Source organism: Cyanistes caeruleus, chromosome 4 (genome assembly GCF_971803275.1).
Source record: "Cyanistes caeruleus chromosome 4, bCyaCae1.hap1.1, whole genome shotgun sequence".
NCBI lineage: Eukaryota > Metazoa > Chordata > Aves > Passeriformes > Paridae > Cyanistes > Cyanistes caeruleus.
Window position 1 is genome coordinate 46,425,442 of NC_141704.1, and position 17,399 is coordinate 46,442,840.

At 40.8% G+C, this 17,399-nt stretch overlaps 1 protein-coding gene across 3 annotated transcripts in view; it reads left to right on the top strand.

Moving 5' to 3' along the window:
• The window catches only part of LOC147653615 (uncharacterized), a 31,235-nt gene extending 14,180 nt beyond the window's left edge, over positions 1-17,055 (top strand). For 2 of the 3 annotated variants that reach the window (XR_015285514.1, XM_086884351.1), the window contains exons 2-3: positions 7,152-7,254; positions 13,112-15,800. Coding sequence is in view for 2 of the 3 variants with exons in the window: in XM_086884351.1 (XP_086740477.1) it covers positions 7,152-7,254; positions 13,112-13,135 (127 nt within the window). In the remaining variant the exon portion in view is untranslated. Of the gene's footprint in view, positions 1-7,151; positions 7,255-13,111; positions 15,801-16,488 lie in introns of those variants that run through there. The other variant, XM_086884352.1, reaches the window with a different exon arrangement.
• The last annotated feature ends 344 nt before the right edge of the window (positions 17,056-17,399 follow it).

The following is a 17,399-nucleotide window of genomic DNA, read 5'->3' on the forward strand; positions in this document are numbered from 1 at the left end:
TTAAAAGAAATGGTTTGACAGGAAAGTTGAATCAGCCTTTCTCTCCTTGGCAAAGTGCCTAATGAGGACAGAAAAAAGGGTTACTTCTGTTTAGAAGCCAAAAGCATTTTACAGAAATAGAAAGGGATGCTCAATAAGAATGAGAACCTGAATCATTACTGTCAGGAGCCTGGCTGGGTGGCAGGAATGGGGACAAAATGGAAAAGTCACAGCCGCATAATCAATGCCGCATCTAAGGCATGCCACAGACTGTGGTTTATTTTATTGCCATCTTCTTGTCCTACCTTCCCAAAGTGAAGATAAATCTAATAATCATCATCAAAAGAGTATTTTGCCCAGTGCCAAATTTTGAAAATGGTTTCTTGCAAATGGCTTTTTGCTCAATAAAAATTAACTAAGGAAATTATGTAAAAAATATAACCTTGCATAGAATATGCTCAATACAATGAAAAAAAACATCCTTTAGAACAGAATCTGTTGACAATAATCTGGAACACCACTATTCCCAGTAGATTTAAGACCCGTCACTTACACAGCAACCACTATATGAAACTGGAGATTTGTCCATCATGTGCTAATATGCATTCCTATGGCAGATGTAAAGTTCAAAATCAATTTGAGCTTTTCCAGTGGCATGAACAGTCATGCACAGAACTTCATATAACGGCATTTAAACTGTGCACAGATACATACATCTCACATCCACTTTAAATCCTGTATTTAAAAAGAGTTGAGGAAAAGCATGAAGTGTTTCACACATTTTTCCAAGACTGCTGCAAGAAATTCGGGACAGTTTGAAGTGATCACAAAATTATTATATGACTTTATTCACAAACCAGGAAATTATTCACATTATGTGAATATGTCTATGGACAAAGCAATATTATTGTGATGATAATTGTATTTAACATTCAGTTAAAATTTGTGCTTTTTACTCTGAGTACAATGTATGAATGGATATTTTTGGGAAGGAGGGAGAAAAAGGGGGAATTAGACTGTGTTGGATTTAGTATATATAAAGGATTTGACCAAAAATATTTCCAGTTTTGTTTAGTATTTATTTGAGCTACTGTACGCATGTATGTAAGTTAATAATGCTAAGGAATTGTATTATTCCTTATTATTATTTAATAGAAAAGAAAACCTATGGTACCATTCACTTTTCTCTTCATGTATGGGGAGTATTTCCCCTCTTGTGCCTTTGAATTTGGTTCTTCATACACCTGTTCTGAATATCTAAGTGGATTATCTGTGTCCATTAATTTTCTAATTTTATCTGTCAAATATGCTCTCCAATTTCCTTTACTTTTTAATAAGACTGTGCACAAAAATACGGCTTACTGGAAATTGCTTCTGGAGAATGCTATAATAGATGCTTGTCAGGTATATTATATGGAAAAGGCTTTGTTTATTTCTCCATGTAATCTGACACAATTAGGATATAACCAATTATAGCATAATTTGTGTCCTGTGTCTCATGAGGTCCTTTGAAGGAGCTGAATACTGTGTAACTCTTTACATTCCTCTAAACACAGAATTTGCCTTTTTTTTCTGAAGGAAGTCATTAAATCTTGATTATTGAAAAATATTTTACAGGACAGGTATTTTTTCCTCAACAGGGTTAAACCTTATTAGCCTTTGGTAATGGTCTTTTCTAAAGGGTAATTAATGTGTGACCAGCAGCTGCTCCAAGGAAAACTGGACAGTGTTTTTTATGTATAATTGCAAAAAAACCCTTTATCTTTCTGAGCAGGTTTCTCATCAGTGTACGTTTCACTAGCTCTCAGCACCCCAGACATGTCAGCTGGCCATCAATCATCCTCTGGCACAGGTTGTCTGAGGCCCTTAAGAAGGAAAACCTCAATAGAGCTGTTTTAGAAATCCAAAATTGTGATTATAAAATTCTTACAGATTTCAGTGTAATGATTCAGGAAGTGACAGGATCTAGGATGAACCAGCCTTGAGCAATAGAAGGGATAAGTGACAAAAATTAAGAAGCCTTTCTGCATAGCCGCTTGGTCCAAATGTCCTGTGTTGGAGAAGACTTACTGGAAACTGATCGTTGTTTCTGTACCCTGGGAATTGGTTTTGTAGGCGTGGCCGGATGTAGGAGGCCAAGCACGAGTCATGTGGGTGAGCTCACCAAACTACTGGGGTCAGTGCTTAGTCTGGTCAATGAGGAGCGAAGATCTAAACTGTGCTCAGCATGACTGACTCCCAGGTCAGGTGTTTGGGAAAAGGATGATATCATATGGAGGGCAACCCTGCTGATTCATCTGGTCTACCAAAGCTTCATTTGCCCCTCAACACACTGACAAAGAGCCATGGGGGCTTACTCTTTGCGTTACTTTTGTGACTTCAATCCACTGAGCTGGAAGAAAATTGATAGTAGGTTTCTTTTACTTTCCAGATGAAAAGTCTATGCAATTATGTTGGCATCCTTGAAAAGTAATGCTTCAGTGTTATATACTATTTCAGAAATCTGAGTGTTTGAGTCAATTGGACCTTTACAACACCCACACTCACCTACCCTGTTATCTGCTTGATAGAGTAGCTGCAAAGCAGTGTAGGAAGACAGAAACAATTGCTATTTATTTTGCTTACTCTTAATTGATTTTTTTGTTCTTTATTCTCTGTGTCTTTCAAATGAGTCTTTTATGATTCTGGGATATGATGATCTACTTTTACAACTTTATGTCACCTTCACTGTGTCCCCCCCTCCTTTGTAATATATGTATTACACAAGTAGAGTGCATTGCAGAATATTAGACAATTCTCTCTTTCTAGGTTAAAGAATGATATACTTTTTCAATTTCTTTTCAACAAAAGTTAGAAAATGACAGCCTTATTTGGTTTTTACTATGTAAAGTGAATGATAATGGCTCACCAATGGATTTATTTATTTCTGTTCTTTCCACACTGTGCTACAGTTTTTGTAAAATATTAGTCTGGTTTATCTTGGAAGAACTGTACTTGACTATAATGAGTCCTTTGCTTTTGAAATATAAAAATCTATAAATAAATGATGGTAATTTTGGGCAGAATAAATTCTTGCAAGGGGCTTAAATCTACACAGAATTATGTTTATATCCCTAAGAGTAAGGATGCAGTGAAAGGGATGTTTTACAGGGGTTCCAAGATTACAGAAGTTGCTCATCTTTCTTCAAATATGTAGGCACCATTAAAAGGAACTAAACTATTTCTTTATGTTTAAGAAATGGTTTAGAATTTTCTCTGTAATTGCCTTAATGTCAATCAAAAGGATGTAAAAGTCTTGAAAGGAAAAATGTATAAGATCTATTAAAACAATTCTATTTATAATGTATAGGTTGACAGAAGAGGATGTGAGGAGGCTGACGGGGGGGGGGGGGGGGGGACATTGCAGTTTCTCATCAAAAACTCTTCCTGCACACAGTTATCTTTTTCTTTTCATATGCCAAAAGTTCCTTCCCTTCAACAGCTCTCCTCGAAGAGGTGTCAAAAGAGATAAGACAAGTATGCTACAGTCAGACCCATAGAATTGCTGCAGTAGTGTTATATCAGCTTAGCAATGTTGTCATCTCTGTATTCATGGGACTCTGGCCTGGGTACCCCACAAGGTAGTTAAAGTGCAGCCTACATGCTTATGCTGAAAACTGTTGCCTCAGGGGAAGCAAATAGTTACATTGTCCCACCCCAAACCCCTTGTGAAGGACAGCCCAGGTGCTCTGATTTGGTTTGAGTCCCTGGGGGTTTCTCCCTTGGTGTGTTTCTAGTGGTCCCTGACCCTGAACTCCACCCTCAAGGGTGGAGACCCTCAAAAGTTCTGTCCCTCAAAAACCCCTGCTGTGCCTCTGTTAGGGGCTCTCTGTTCTGGATCCGAGTTTGTTCCCATGCTGAATAAATAGTTTCATGAACAAAGGCCCATCTCGTTGGTGTTCCATGCTGGTCCCCAGAACCCTGCGGCTTCTCTGGACAAGATCCTGAGGTTGCGGACAGCAATAGAAAATTTCGATGCTTAATGCTGCTCTGAAGCAGGTGTTTTCCCAAAAACTGTTAAGATTCATATCTCCCAAAATAAATCATAACAATATTCTCTCCTTGCTTATGAAGACGTGGCTTTCAATACCTCCAAACAGAGCAGTGTTGGCCCTCTGTTTCACACACCTTGGCTGGAGAGTTCTGAACTTTAAAATGCTCTTTTTTTTTAAGAAAAATAATTATTGAAAGAGCCATGTGATGTAAGACATGCCATTTGGACTTCCCTCTCCTGCCCAATTCCTAACTAGCTAACTCCACATTCTGACCTTTTTTCATGAGGTCTTCTCTAGTTTCAGAGTTAATCCTTTTTTATATTAGCCTGAGCATCTATACAGAGCATTTGTGTAAACAGATATTTTCAAAGAGGGAATATTTCTCTGTATTAGTTCCATGGCAATTTCAAGATTTGATACACAGATCACAGAATGTTCTGAATTGCAAGGGACCCACAACAATCATCAAGTCCAGCCTTTAGGTGAATGTCTTGTACAGGGATCAAACCCACTGCCTTAGTGCTATTAGCACAATGCTCTAAACAGCTGAGGTAATCAGCTAATTTTGTCCTAAACTGTTCTCTACTCATCACTGAGTGGTTGCACATACATTATTGACAATTCCTTAACACTTATGTGAATTAAAGTTGGTGAGCAGTGCTGATCCCGGTTTACCAGGAAAGTTTTCATTAGTCTTCGCCTCACCCAGCTGACAATGTGGTTCAGTTTAAAAATGTAAAAGGGGCTCCATGCTCAATATTGAATGTAAAGAATAGTCAGAAAAACAAACTCATGCTCAGGTGTCTCAAACATTTATTTTTAGACTTACCTGGAAATCATAGCTAAACACAATTATTCTCAGATGAGTAAACAAAGCCCAGAGTTTATTCTTGTAAGTATGACAATACTCTTTCAGTGATGATGTAAACATTGTTCATATGATGTGATAACATACAAAAAATACCTTTCAAGAAGCAAGGTATGATCTGTAAAACATACCTTTCACTGAAGCATCATGTGTTCCTGCCTAAAGTATGGTTTCAAGTCCAAAAACAAACTTTTTATAACTTTGACCATAAAAGCTCCATATTTACATCTCACATGTTGACAACTGTCAGCTCAAATCTGATGAAGTTCCAAAGAAAAGTTACATTCTGCTGTTGGGTGATCCTACAAAGTGGGTCTTGGAGCAGAAAACTGGTTCCATGCATCTGATATCATGCATCATCAAGCATGCTGCAGCCTGAACTCAGGCAGCTTCCCTGCTGACCAAGCACAGAGATTACCTGGTTCATGCTTCCATGAGAATGGTGGCTCTTCAGTGCTAACAGAAAGAAAAAGCAGCAAGCAGATATTGCCATCAGGAGTCACTGTTTATGTACTAAATATACAAGGGGAGGCCAAACAAGGAGGCCCTTTATTCAAAGTAGCCTTTCACAGTTTAGGAAAAGCATTTCAAGATTTGTTGGAGTGTTCAAATTCCTCTAAGCCTGCTTATTCAGGTAAGGGTTTCTGCTAGAAAACCTTAAGCTATTTCATGGGAGTCAGGACTGTGTTACACAGGGATGGAGGAAAGGGGCAGGTTTCAGCTCCCTGCCAGCAGCTGACAGCCATGGCTGGATGCCTCCAGGTCCTTCGTCCCCAGTGTGATTTACAGAGGCTTTCCATAATGGAGATGGTTGCTCTTCTCCTGAAGTCACAGCAAGGCTCTTAGGGAGGCTGAGGTTTTGAATTCAGAGCTGACTGAGGATCTGTTCTGGACTGGGCCTGGCAGGACTGAGTGGCACAGCTAGTGCCCTGAAAGACACATACTGGACGTTGCTGAAAAAATTTTAGGATGACATCCTCTCATTTATTGTTGGGCAAAAAGACATGCCTGTGACAGGAGAGCAAACTCCATAAGTTTTGGTTTCCTCTGCTGTCATTTTTTCTGTCAACAAACTGATTTAAACAAAGCATGGATCTGAGTTAAACAAAAGCCCCAACAGTCTGATTCTCATAAATGTTTAAGGATGCTTTGTACCATTCCATCAGTTTAAATGGGCCGTGTAGACTTAGACTACTTTAGCATTCCCTGTAATACTTCTGATATTACGTATAAGGAATAAAGCAGCATTCATATAAACACGAGTCAAGACCTAAAATGCAGTCTTTCAAGTCTAGAGAGAGAAAACAAAAGCACTGAAAAATCATCTCATCCCACATGATAATCTCATAGCCATGCAATCAATCTTACCTCTTACTATAAAAAACACTACCACAGTTGAGGCAGTAATTAGTAATTACTAATAAAAATATATTAAAAATTATAAAATTATAAAAATTATTTAAAAAATTAAAAAAATATATTAGAATGAAAAGTCAGTCATATATTTTTCTGGTGCAAAGGTTAGCTTGAGTTTGGCTCAATCTTTAGTTAATTTAAATATTAGCGGATTTTTGCCTAGATATGTCTTCAAATAAGAAGCAGTAAACAACGGCAAAAGTGGTAAAGTTACCCAATCTTTTTTAATAAAGGTACTCCACATGATGGGAGAAGAAAATCCCTAGTTAAAACCCTAAAGCTGCTCTATCCTGCCCCTCCTCAGCTGGGCAGGGGAGAGAAAATACAACCAAAGGCTTGTGGATCTAGATAAGGACAGGGAGAGATCGTTCACCAGTTATGGGCAGAACAGACTTAACTTGGGGAAATTAGTTAAATTTATAAACTATCAGAGTGTGATAATGAAATTTTAAAAAAAAAATCTAAAAACACATTTCTCCAACTTCTTTCTTCTTCCAGGGCTTAAATTACTTCCAATTTTCTCTACCTACTCTCCTCCAGTGGTGAGGAGAAACAGGGAGCTGGGGCTGTGGTCAGTCCATCACACATTGTCTCTACCACTCCTTCCTCCTCAGGGGAAGGATCCCTCACACCCTTCCCCTACTCTAGCATGGGGTCCCTCCCAGGGGAGACAATCCTTCACATACATCAACCTGAGTCTTCCCCATGGGCCACAGTTCTTCAAGAAGTGCTCCAGCATGAATCCCTCTCACACACTTAAGCACTTCAGGAACAGACTGCTCCAGCCTGAGTCCCTTACAGTTTCACAAGTCCTGCCAGCAAACTTGCTCCATTGTGGTCTCCTCTTTCCACAGGGCCATAGATCCTGCCAGGACCCTCCTCCAGCGTGGGCGTCCCGCTGGGTCGCCTCCATCAGGCCTCCACCTGCTCCACTGTGGAGTTTTCTGTGGGCTGCAGGTGGGTCTCTGCTCCCCTTTGGACCTTCAGTAGGAGATTGAGACAGCCTGTCTCACCATGGGCTGCATCACAGGCTGCAGAGGAATCTCTGCTTCAGTGCCTGGAGCACCTCCTCCCCTCCTTCTTCTCTGACCCTGGTATCTGCAGGTTTCTTGCTCTCACATTTTCTCACTCTGCTCTCTGGATGATGATGCACAGTCTTTGTTTCCCCTCTTCCTAAATCTGTTGCCCCAAAGGTGCTACCATGTCACTGATGTGTTTGGCCTTGGTCTGCCCTGGAATTGGCTGGCATTGGCTCTGCTGGACATGGGGGAAGCTTCTGGCAGCTTCTCACAGAAGCCACCCCTGCAGACACCCACTACCAAAAAACTTGCCATGCAAACCAAATGCATTGTTGATCAAGAATTATGTGATAAAAACTGTGCTGTCAAGAACACCTTTGCACTGCCACAGGTTTCATCCATGTTCCTTCAGAGACGTTATATGACATGCGGTATACAAGGAAAGGGATACAGAAGGAGTGGAAATTTGGCACATATTCCTTTCAGGTCTCCAAAACACAGTAAAAAGACTTCAGGGAGTATTTACAAGAGCTGCCAGTGCTGTTCTGCCTCCATGGTCTCTGAAGACCTTGCAGAGAGGGACACAACCCCCATTCTGCCCCACAGACTGGTGCCTGCTCTGACCTGTCCCATACACCTTAAGCAGGAGCTGGGTACCAGCTTCGTCAGGCTGCTAAGGACTGACACAAATACCCTGTAAGGTGAACAAATCCCAGAGAAAAGAATGAAGAGACCAGAGATTCCAACTAGATATCCAAATTCCAGTCATGTTCCTAGCCCAAATTAACCACAGTGGCCGCTGCACAGATGTAATAATTGAAGAATAGGCTTTATAAATATAAAGGTGTGTGATTTTTATATTTGCCATTTTAAAAACCAGCGATAGTCACACAGCGAGGAAAATGCTGCATTTTATGAGTCATTAGCCCCCTTTATGAGATACATTTTGGACTGTATATCACTGTATTGCAGGAGAAAGTATTTCAATAAGATTAATTAGCTGATGTTTGTGAAACATTTTGAATCTGGGAAGCATCGTATAAATGTGAGCTATTATTATTGTTATTTATTATAAGGGAGATGCAAATCCTCTCTAACTGTTGACTAAAGCCTTGCAATTTTTATGGTCACAACTTTGTCAAAAAGATTTTTATCTTCCTAGCAGTAATGCGCTCCCAAAGATGTTGAGTCTTTAATCAACAGCTGTGATACCTCAAGCAAGTTATGAATTTTACTTGATTTACAGCAGTTGGGTTTCTTTAAATTTCTCTTAGGGATGGAGCAGGGAGAAGTGTGTCCTTTTCAAAACATGTAACATAAGGCCAAAAGCTCCTTGGAGGAAAACCACATCTACCACAGTGAGGCTATTAAATCCATGTTCAGGCACTCAGTGAATGACCTGATTTTCATCACACAAAGGAGGTAATGATTCCCACTGAGCCTGCCAGGAGCTGCTCTGGGAACATGCACCCTTAACAACATCACTTATTTTCTTGTCTAGGTCTGGCTGCAGGATCCTCTGTTTAGACATGGATAGACTGGTTTTTGATTGTTTTTTCTGTTCATAGCTACCTGCTTGTTTGCTTTAAATCCTGGTCCTTCATACAGAGAGAGCTGTGAAAATACCCAGGGAGCTTGAGTTATTCAACAGAGTCCTTGAAGGGAAAGGAAGCTCCCCCACAACTTCCCCAGAGCCCTGGAAATTATTCCACATGGTTAGAATTCCTAAGGGAATCCCTAAGGGCAGTTGTCAGCATCATTTTTATACTCTCTTAACCTGATATAGACAGCAACACATGTGCAAGCCAAGATAGAAACTGGTTCTTCTTTCAGATTCCCCTTCAGGGTGTCATCATGGGCAGTGTTTACTGGAAACTGAGGCCTCTAGTGTGAAGAAAAGCTATTCTCTCCATCAGTATTATTGAAAAAACACCTGGAAGAAGCAGAGGATGAAATTTGTGGTATTCAGCAAACAGGATCACTTAGAGAAGAGTTCTGGGAAGCCCTGACTGTCCTATAGCCGATGGCAGTGTTTCACATTTTTCACATGCATGCATAGAGCCTACTCTTGCAGTTATGCAGTTTGATCAGAAAAGTTTGAAAACACTGGCTTTTTGCACACCTGCAGCATGGCATTTGCAATACTACAGACCTGATGCAGAGTGGCTGGGAAGTTGTCTGGTGGAAAAGGACCTTGTGCTGGTTCACAGCAGCTGAACATGAACCAGGGTGTGCCCAGGTGGCCAAGAAGGCCAACAGCATCCTGGCCTGGATCAGCAATGGTGTGGCCAGCAGGACCAGGGCAGTGACTGTCCCCCTGTACTGGGCACTGGTGAGGCCACACCTGGAATATTGTTTTGGACCCCTCACTACAGGAAGGACAATCAAGGTGCTGAAGCAAGTCCAGAGAAGGGTAACAAAGTTGGTGAAGGGTCTGGAGAAAAAGTCTGATAGAGGCAGCTGAGGGAACTGGAGTTGTTTAATCTGGAGGAAAGGAGGTTCAGGAGAGACCCTATCACTCTCTACAACTGCCTGAAAGGAGGTTGTAGCCAGTGAGGGTTAGTTCCTTCTCCCAGACAACAAGTGAGAGGACATGAGGAAATGGCCTCAAACTGCACCTAGGGAGATTTAGATTGGATATTAGGAAAAATATAAGAACAGAAAGGATTGTAAATAACTGGAACAGGTTTTCTCAAGGGAGTGGTTGAATCACCAAACCTGGATGTATTTACAAGATGTGTAGATGTGGCACTTGAAGACATGGTTTGTTGGTGGGCTTGGTAGTGCTGGTTGGACAGCAGGATTCCGAAGGCCTTTTCCAAACTAAATGATGCTAAGTGATCTTTTGATCAAACTAAATGATCACTAAGTGATTATTTTCTGGGGAACATAAACATCACACATGATAGATGAAATCAATTTGAAGTTGTGAGTCACACATATACTTTCCTACTATATCGGAGGTTTCTACATAACAAACATTTCTGTCCAGCAATTCACTTTAAAGACATCAGTGGAGAACTTCAGGAGATTATTGCTGGAACAGATTAGGTCACTGGGAGGGCCACATCTCTTACAAATGCCAGCCAATTCCACCATCTTATCAGTGAAATATTGCATTTTAATAATAGTATTTAATCAATATTAATCAATATTGTATTTAATTTTATTAATAATAATAATGTATTTTACAATTTGGGTCATTCAATATCAGGAATATGTGTGCAGCTTTCCCTTTGGCTTTACAACACAAGTCCACCAGGAGGTCCATCTCCCACTAACAGAATCTTTTGTAGACCCATGGTAACCTCAATCCTGACCCAAAGCTCCATGAACCCTAATAAGTCATTTGTCCACAGCTGAGTGCAAGTTACAGGCCCCTACTTACACACAGGCAGGTTATTGCATTTGTTTTGGGACAAACCCTGCCAATCTCTCATATGCATGACGCTAACTCAGTGGCAGTGAATGTATAAGGTAAGGCAGAAAAGGTTTTACTGCTGATTTTATATTGAAAGAAGATAAAAACGTGCAGGTTTTTAAATGAAATTCTGTGACTATGTGGATCAACTAGCCATTCCCCATGGGAGAAAAGAAGGTGGCATTGAGAGATAGAGGAGTCACATGTGGATGTTATTGTTTCTCCCATCCCACAGCACAAACTCCTCATCTACAGAGATCTTCTCTAGTGCTTCTTGAATTTGACCCATAAATAGTACTTCAAAGCATACACAAAATAAAGTGAACTTCAGAATTGTGTTGACTTATTTATTTTGCCTGCATAGTGTAGCACTAGCATTTCAGGACAGATGTAATTTTTTTTTTCAAAAATAAGCATATTTTAATTAAATCCTGCAGTAAATAATTACAATTTTACTCCAGGGCTTTCAAATATTTCATTAAAAAATCAACCTAAAATAAATACTTCTATTAAAAATGTTGTTTTTCCTTAACTCCAGTTTGCCTCTATAGCCATACTGAAAGACATGAATATTTCTCTCTGACATGTATTTAGCTGAGAGGGTTATATTTTGCTCTAAGTGTTTCCCACTAAACATTGTGACAAAGTTATGTGGATGTTGCATGGCAATTTGATGTTTCAACTGAAATTTAAAAGCTGCTGTATATGCATATCTTTATACTTCACTAGATTGTGACACGAAAGCCCCTGTATCTCAGTATTCTGTTGAATCCACAGCTACCTTAAATTTGTAGACATTGCTATCCTTGCATAAGAAACACCCATTAAATTGGGATGATTGGAGAACTATTTTGGGGCTTTTCAGAGATTAACCAGTCTTTACTTCCCACCATTGAAAATGCTTCTGCGACATGATGTGCATTGGCAAAGGAATAAGATTTTGACAAGTGTAAAAAATTGCTGTGTCCCCTCAGCTGTTCATTGGGTTTTTACAAGATGAGCTCTCAGAAAGCTGCTGGGTACTGCTGTATGGGAGCAGTTACTGTGAGTACTAGAGAAACGTGTTAACTAAGCAATCTGCATATACTCAGCAGTAGGAACTCCAAGGGAATGGAGTTTCTCCAACAAATCTCAAGGAACAGAGTGTGCAGTTCCCATCCCACAAACCCGGGTGTGCAGGATATGGGAAGAGTCAGGGAAGAACTGAGCCACTGTTTCATTTCTTTTTCACCCCCCTTGCCCCATTCAAGTTAACAGTGGAGTTTGGTAGAAGCAAACCTTCCTTCTGAAGATAAATTCATCTTACGCAGGCAGATATCGTGTATTTAACAACACAGTCATGCAGTGACTGGAAGGAAGGTTTTCTGTACAGGATGGGCATGCACTGCTAATTTATCTGTGAAGATAGCCAGCCTCACTGAATGCAGCCTTGCCAGAGGTATACTGAAGCAGTCCACATGCATATTTTCTACCTCTCAGTATTGACATTCAAGTGGAAGAACACAAGCATGTATTCTTCCAAAGTGACATCTTTTGAATTTTTCTTTAAATTATAAAAATACCTTTGCTGAACATAAACAATGTCTTCACATGATGTATCGTGTACTCAAAATTTTTATCGCTGTCTGCTGTGCTGCAGAAAAGTCTTGCACAGAAGGAACCTGCTCTTTTCTCAAAAACCTTGTATGACTCTGTGCTGAGACTCTGACCTAGGTCAGGATAACCCTTGCATGTAACTGGTGGTTTCCCATAAGGCCTGGGCTTGTGCCGTGGCAGGATGGAGGTCAGGAGTGCCATGACCTTCCTGAAAAAGCATCCTGAAAAGGGCGGCTCTCAGTGGCACAGGCACGTCCCTCTCCTGGCCCGGTGAGCGATGACCGGCTCGACAGCAGCTCTTTCCCAGGCAACTCAGGGAATAAAAGGACTAGAGCTCTGGCCAGAGAACTCAGAATTCTCTTAATTTCACAGAGCATTAAGCCTTTATTAGTGCAGGGCCCTCTGTGAAGGGGACTAGCACAGAAACTCCCTGAGCTGGGGAAAAACCGGGGTATATTTAGGGAAGGAGAGGGGCGGGGGAAACTTGGATACAAGTAGCAGGGTGGAATGGCAGGGGAGAACACCAATGGGGTGCAACAGTTTAACATAAAACACCAAAGGGCGTCTGGGAGATACATTTCTCTCACTGTGAGGGAAAGTGCCTGGCCTAGGGTGAAACTCTCCAGGGGTGTGCCAGCACTCATCTGTTTGCCGACTCCTCAGCCCCCACAAGCTTGCATTTCAATTTCTTGCATTCACAGTTGTGAGTCCCAAGCAGCCTGCTTAGATCACACCTGCCTGAGTAACCCCTCTTTTCCTGATTCCCCCTGACCTCCAGCATCAGCACCATTGTCCGCTTTGAGTAGCTGGGAACAGAAGAGGGAAAGAAGAGCAGGGAAGAAATAGCCCTTCTACTTCTGCTCTTTCTCCTGGACCTCAGAAAGGGTCAGGAATACATCTTCATCACCAGAGATACTCAAAAATTGACTGGACAAGATCCTGAGCAGTGTGATTTCAATGGACCTGCATCATTTCAGGGCTTGGACCAGATAATCAAGAAGTGATTCACCACAGGTGGACCTAACTACCCTATTGCACTCTGACCTCCAAGGGCACTGAAACAAGGGGAGATGCCACATATGCTGGGTAGCTTTAATGATTTATACTAATTTCAAGCCCCAGACTTGAGTTATCACTTGGGTTTTATGTCTGATGAGGATGTGCTTCAGCAAGCATCCCAAACTCATGCTTATAAAGGTTTGCATGCATTTGCTCTATAGCTATCTATCTATCAGAAGACTTATGCGGTAATTTAATGCTTTATGGCAAGTGTCTGATAGTAAATGAAGCAATCAAAACCCACCAAATATTCTGCTAGGCAGTAACAGGGAAGAGTTACCAGGGTCTTGTGTGTCATTATCTCCCCCACTGATCCTTTGGGAGTTCTTTTTACCACTTCTGTCTCCATAGCAAAAACATTGTCCTCTTCCTACTATTCACTCCATTAGATAACACTGCACCGTCACAGCACTTGACTATAACAAAATTAGAGAAGCAACCTTGTCCCCCTGAATGTCATTGTGCTAGTACTACCTCCTTCTGCAAGCAGGATGACCTTACTTCCTATGCTTGTGATGCTAAAGCCATCAAAGTATGCAGAGACGAGTCATTGTTTCCTTTCAATGACATACCAAGCATTTGTTTGTCATAGGGAATATCATAGGAAATGCACCTATCCATGATGAAATAAATAGCAATTTACTCAATAAATTGCAGGGATTAATGGAAACCTCAAAACAAATGTAAGTGGTCCTGGTAGGAAAACAAAAATCTGGATATCACATTGCCTTTAGTTAATTCAAATCTATCAGCATTGACTGAAAAACATGTGCAAATATGCATCACTTAAGTAAATTCATCCTTCACTAAAATCTATCGATCACAGGAACAATGAATATCACTGGATGACGACATTTTGAATGTTGAGTGCATTTTGTACTAATTGTAGTATTTTATTATGTCATCAAGTGAAGGAAAACTGCCAGTATTCTCAATAGCTGTGTACACAATAAATGCCTAAGAGACTGTTGCCATGAGTATTATCTGTCAAGCAAATATCTGTGCTTCAATTACTGTTTCCATTCAGCAAATACAGAATCAAACCACAAAGAGTGACAGTGGAAGAGCACTGCCACATTTATAGCTCTGTAACTCTGCCAGGGAATGATTTAGCCAAATACCCATATGGTGTGAATCAACACAGCTCCAGAATTCTTCAGAATTAAACTACTTTAGACTATCCAAAAACATGGCCCATGGAAATCACCAGTAGGTCTTCCTGTCACACATAAGTGCGGGAGTGTCCACTGCACTCTCAGCATTCTAGACTCTCTCAGCCTAAATCCCCCTGCATCTGATGCTTCCCAGGAAGTACCACTACTGATAGGTAATCTCAGCATCCTTGAGGAAAAAATAAAATGCTATTTATAGCCTAAATGTTTCAAGAAGCTTGGTATAAGAATTTTTTTTTAAAAAATCATAAATAGCGATTAAAAAATAACAGAAATCAAAATATTAATAAAATGGGATTTTTTAGCTACAGATATTATCTCCTGATTTGTAAACCACATCTCATTTTCTGGATGTGACACAGTCCTGCTACTATGTTTTGATTGGTTGAGATAGTAAGACAAAAAATACTGCTGCTTTCCCATTTTCTGCAAGAAAACAATGTGCAATCGAACATCTTCATTCATTCAGGATGTTTTTCCTGACAGTGCCATAATTTTCTTCTTCAGAGTTTCTCTTCTCTAAGCAGTTGGGAGCATTTCAGATTTCAGGCACTTGATATTGCCTATTGTTTGAGATTCTCTTTTGGAAATTGATTGCCATTCATTTATTGGAAAAATGGACCAAGATAGGAACTGCATTCACAAAAAAGCCTCCATGTCCAGAGTTTTGCAGAGCTACAAATACATCATCCACACAGACATATAACTTAATCCTCAGTTGTAATGATTCCAGGAGCTGGTAGTACTGATCCACTTTAAACTCTATCCATTTTCAAAATGTTTTTGACTTCCTTCTATGTGCAATATCTCCTTTCACAAAGTCTTCAATTTTGGTCAAGTTGTGTTTTTGAAAAGAGATGGCTCCTAAAATCAGGAACCACTTTTTGAAGTAAATTCCTCTGTCTTTTATGTGCATAGGCTGCAATAAACCAGCCTTAGTAGGGTTGATTCCTACTGAAATATATAGGAGAAAATGTAAAGCACTGAGAGGGCATTATGAACTTCTGGTAAATCTTTTGCCTCACATGGATAAGTTTGCAAGATGGCTTTGCAATAGTCTGTCTTAGTAAAATGTTCTTTAACACATTAAAGAGCTATTGTTGTCTATTTCAGTGGTTTCCTGCCATGTTATAATTAATGACTCTTTGTGCTGATTCATTTTTTTTTCTGTATTCATTAAAATGATACAATCGAGTCATTTGGGCAAAATTTTTAATAAAGTTTTTTGAAAGGGAATATAGTCTTTAATTTTCATGGTATTGAATAATTACAGAGAAAAATCAAATAAGAGCTTGTTTACATGAAAAATTAGAACAGCTATTTCACTTTAAATTCATGTCCTTCCTTAAGCCTAAATCACTCTCAAAAAGGCCTAATTAAGCGATTGAGTAGAACAATGAACTTATGCCTGTGTAACTGGGTTTATACACAGGATCTAAACTGCCTCCATTTGCTTTGTAAATTTTAGTGAAATGCTATTACAAGCAGGGGATTTTCTAGGCATTTGCTCCCAACCATGTGCAGGCCCATCCCATCACCATTTTGTCAGTCCTATTGTAACACACTGTGCCTATGTATGTACATGTGAGTACACACACAGCACCTCCTATTGCCTCAGATGCCTGATGTGCACTTTATGTATCTCACTGTTGCTAGATATGGGGCACCATGCTATGGCAACTAATGAATTTTTCTGGTCGAGGGATTGTGGGGTTTTCTCCAGCAGCAGGTTTTGTGCTAACTTAGGTTATGCTAACACCATACAAAACTAGATGAAAGACTCAGTCACTGTATTTCAAGTATCTCAAAAATACCCTGGAATACCTTTGCACATTCTTCCTCCCTTTAATGTATTTAAATTTCTGTCCTGAATGATTCAAGAGCAACTTCTGAATTCAATTGTATCCTTTCAATTGGTTCCCAGTGTATTTCCAACCCTGCTTGAGGTCAAGTTCAAATGATGGGCCAACCAAAGCCTTATGAAATTCAACAAGGACAGATGCAATGTGGTTCTCCTGGGAGGAAGAAATCCTTGTAACAAGGCAGCCTGAGGAGCAGCTCTGCACAGGAGGTCCTGAGCATACCAGTGGGTCAGCCCAGGCCAGCAGTGAGCCTTGGCAGCAGGGAAGGATAGCAGTGCCCTGGGCTCCATTGGCAGGAGCACAGCCAGCAGATCAAGGAAAGGGATTCCTCCCTGTCCTCAGCAGCCATCAGACCAAATCTGGAGCCCTGCATCCAGTTTGGGGCTCCACAGTGCAGGAAAGGCATCAATAAACTGGAGCAAGCCCAGGGCAGGGGCGCTGTGGTGGGAAGGGGTGGAGCACATGCCCTGTGAGGAGAAGCTGTGAGGGACCGGGGCTTGCTCCCCCAGAGAGGAAATGTCTCTGAGGGCACCACAGAAAAGCCCCCAGCACCAATGAGGAGCCTGTCAAGGACACAGAGCCAGGCTTCTCCCAGTGGCATGTGACTGGAGGATGAGAGGCAAGAGACAGTAAGTGAAACCACAGAAGTTCAGAACAGGCAGAAGAAATATTTCCTGTGAGGACAGCCAAGCAGAGGAGCCAGGCTGGCCAAAGGGGATCTACAGTCTCTCTCCCTGGAGGTTCTGAAGTGCACGCTCTGGGTACAGTCCAGAGCGATCTCTTCTGAACTTTTGAGCATGGGTTTGGACTAGAGGCCTTCTGAGGCCCCTTCCAGTCCAAATTACCCTGTAATCCAACATGGGCCAGAGAGGAATTAAGCTATGCAATATATTCCTTTTGTGATTAGGGCAATATGAAATGTCACTGATGTTCTTCTCCCCCTCAAGACATGTATTGTTTCACATTGTGCAGG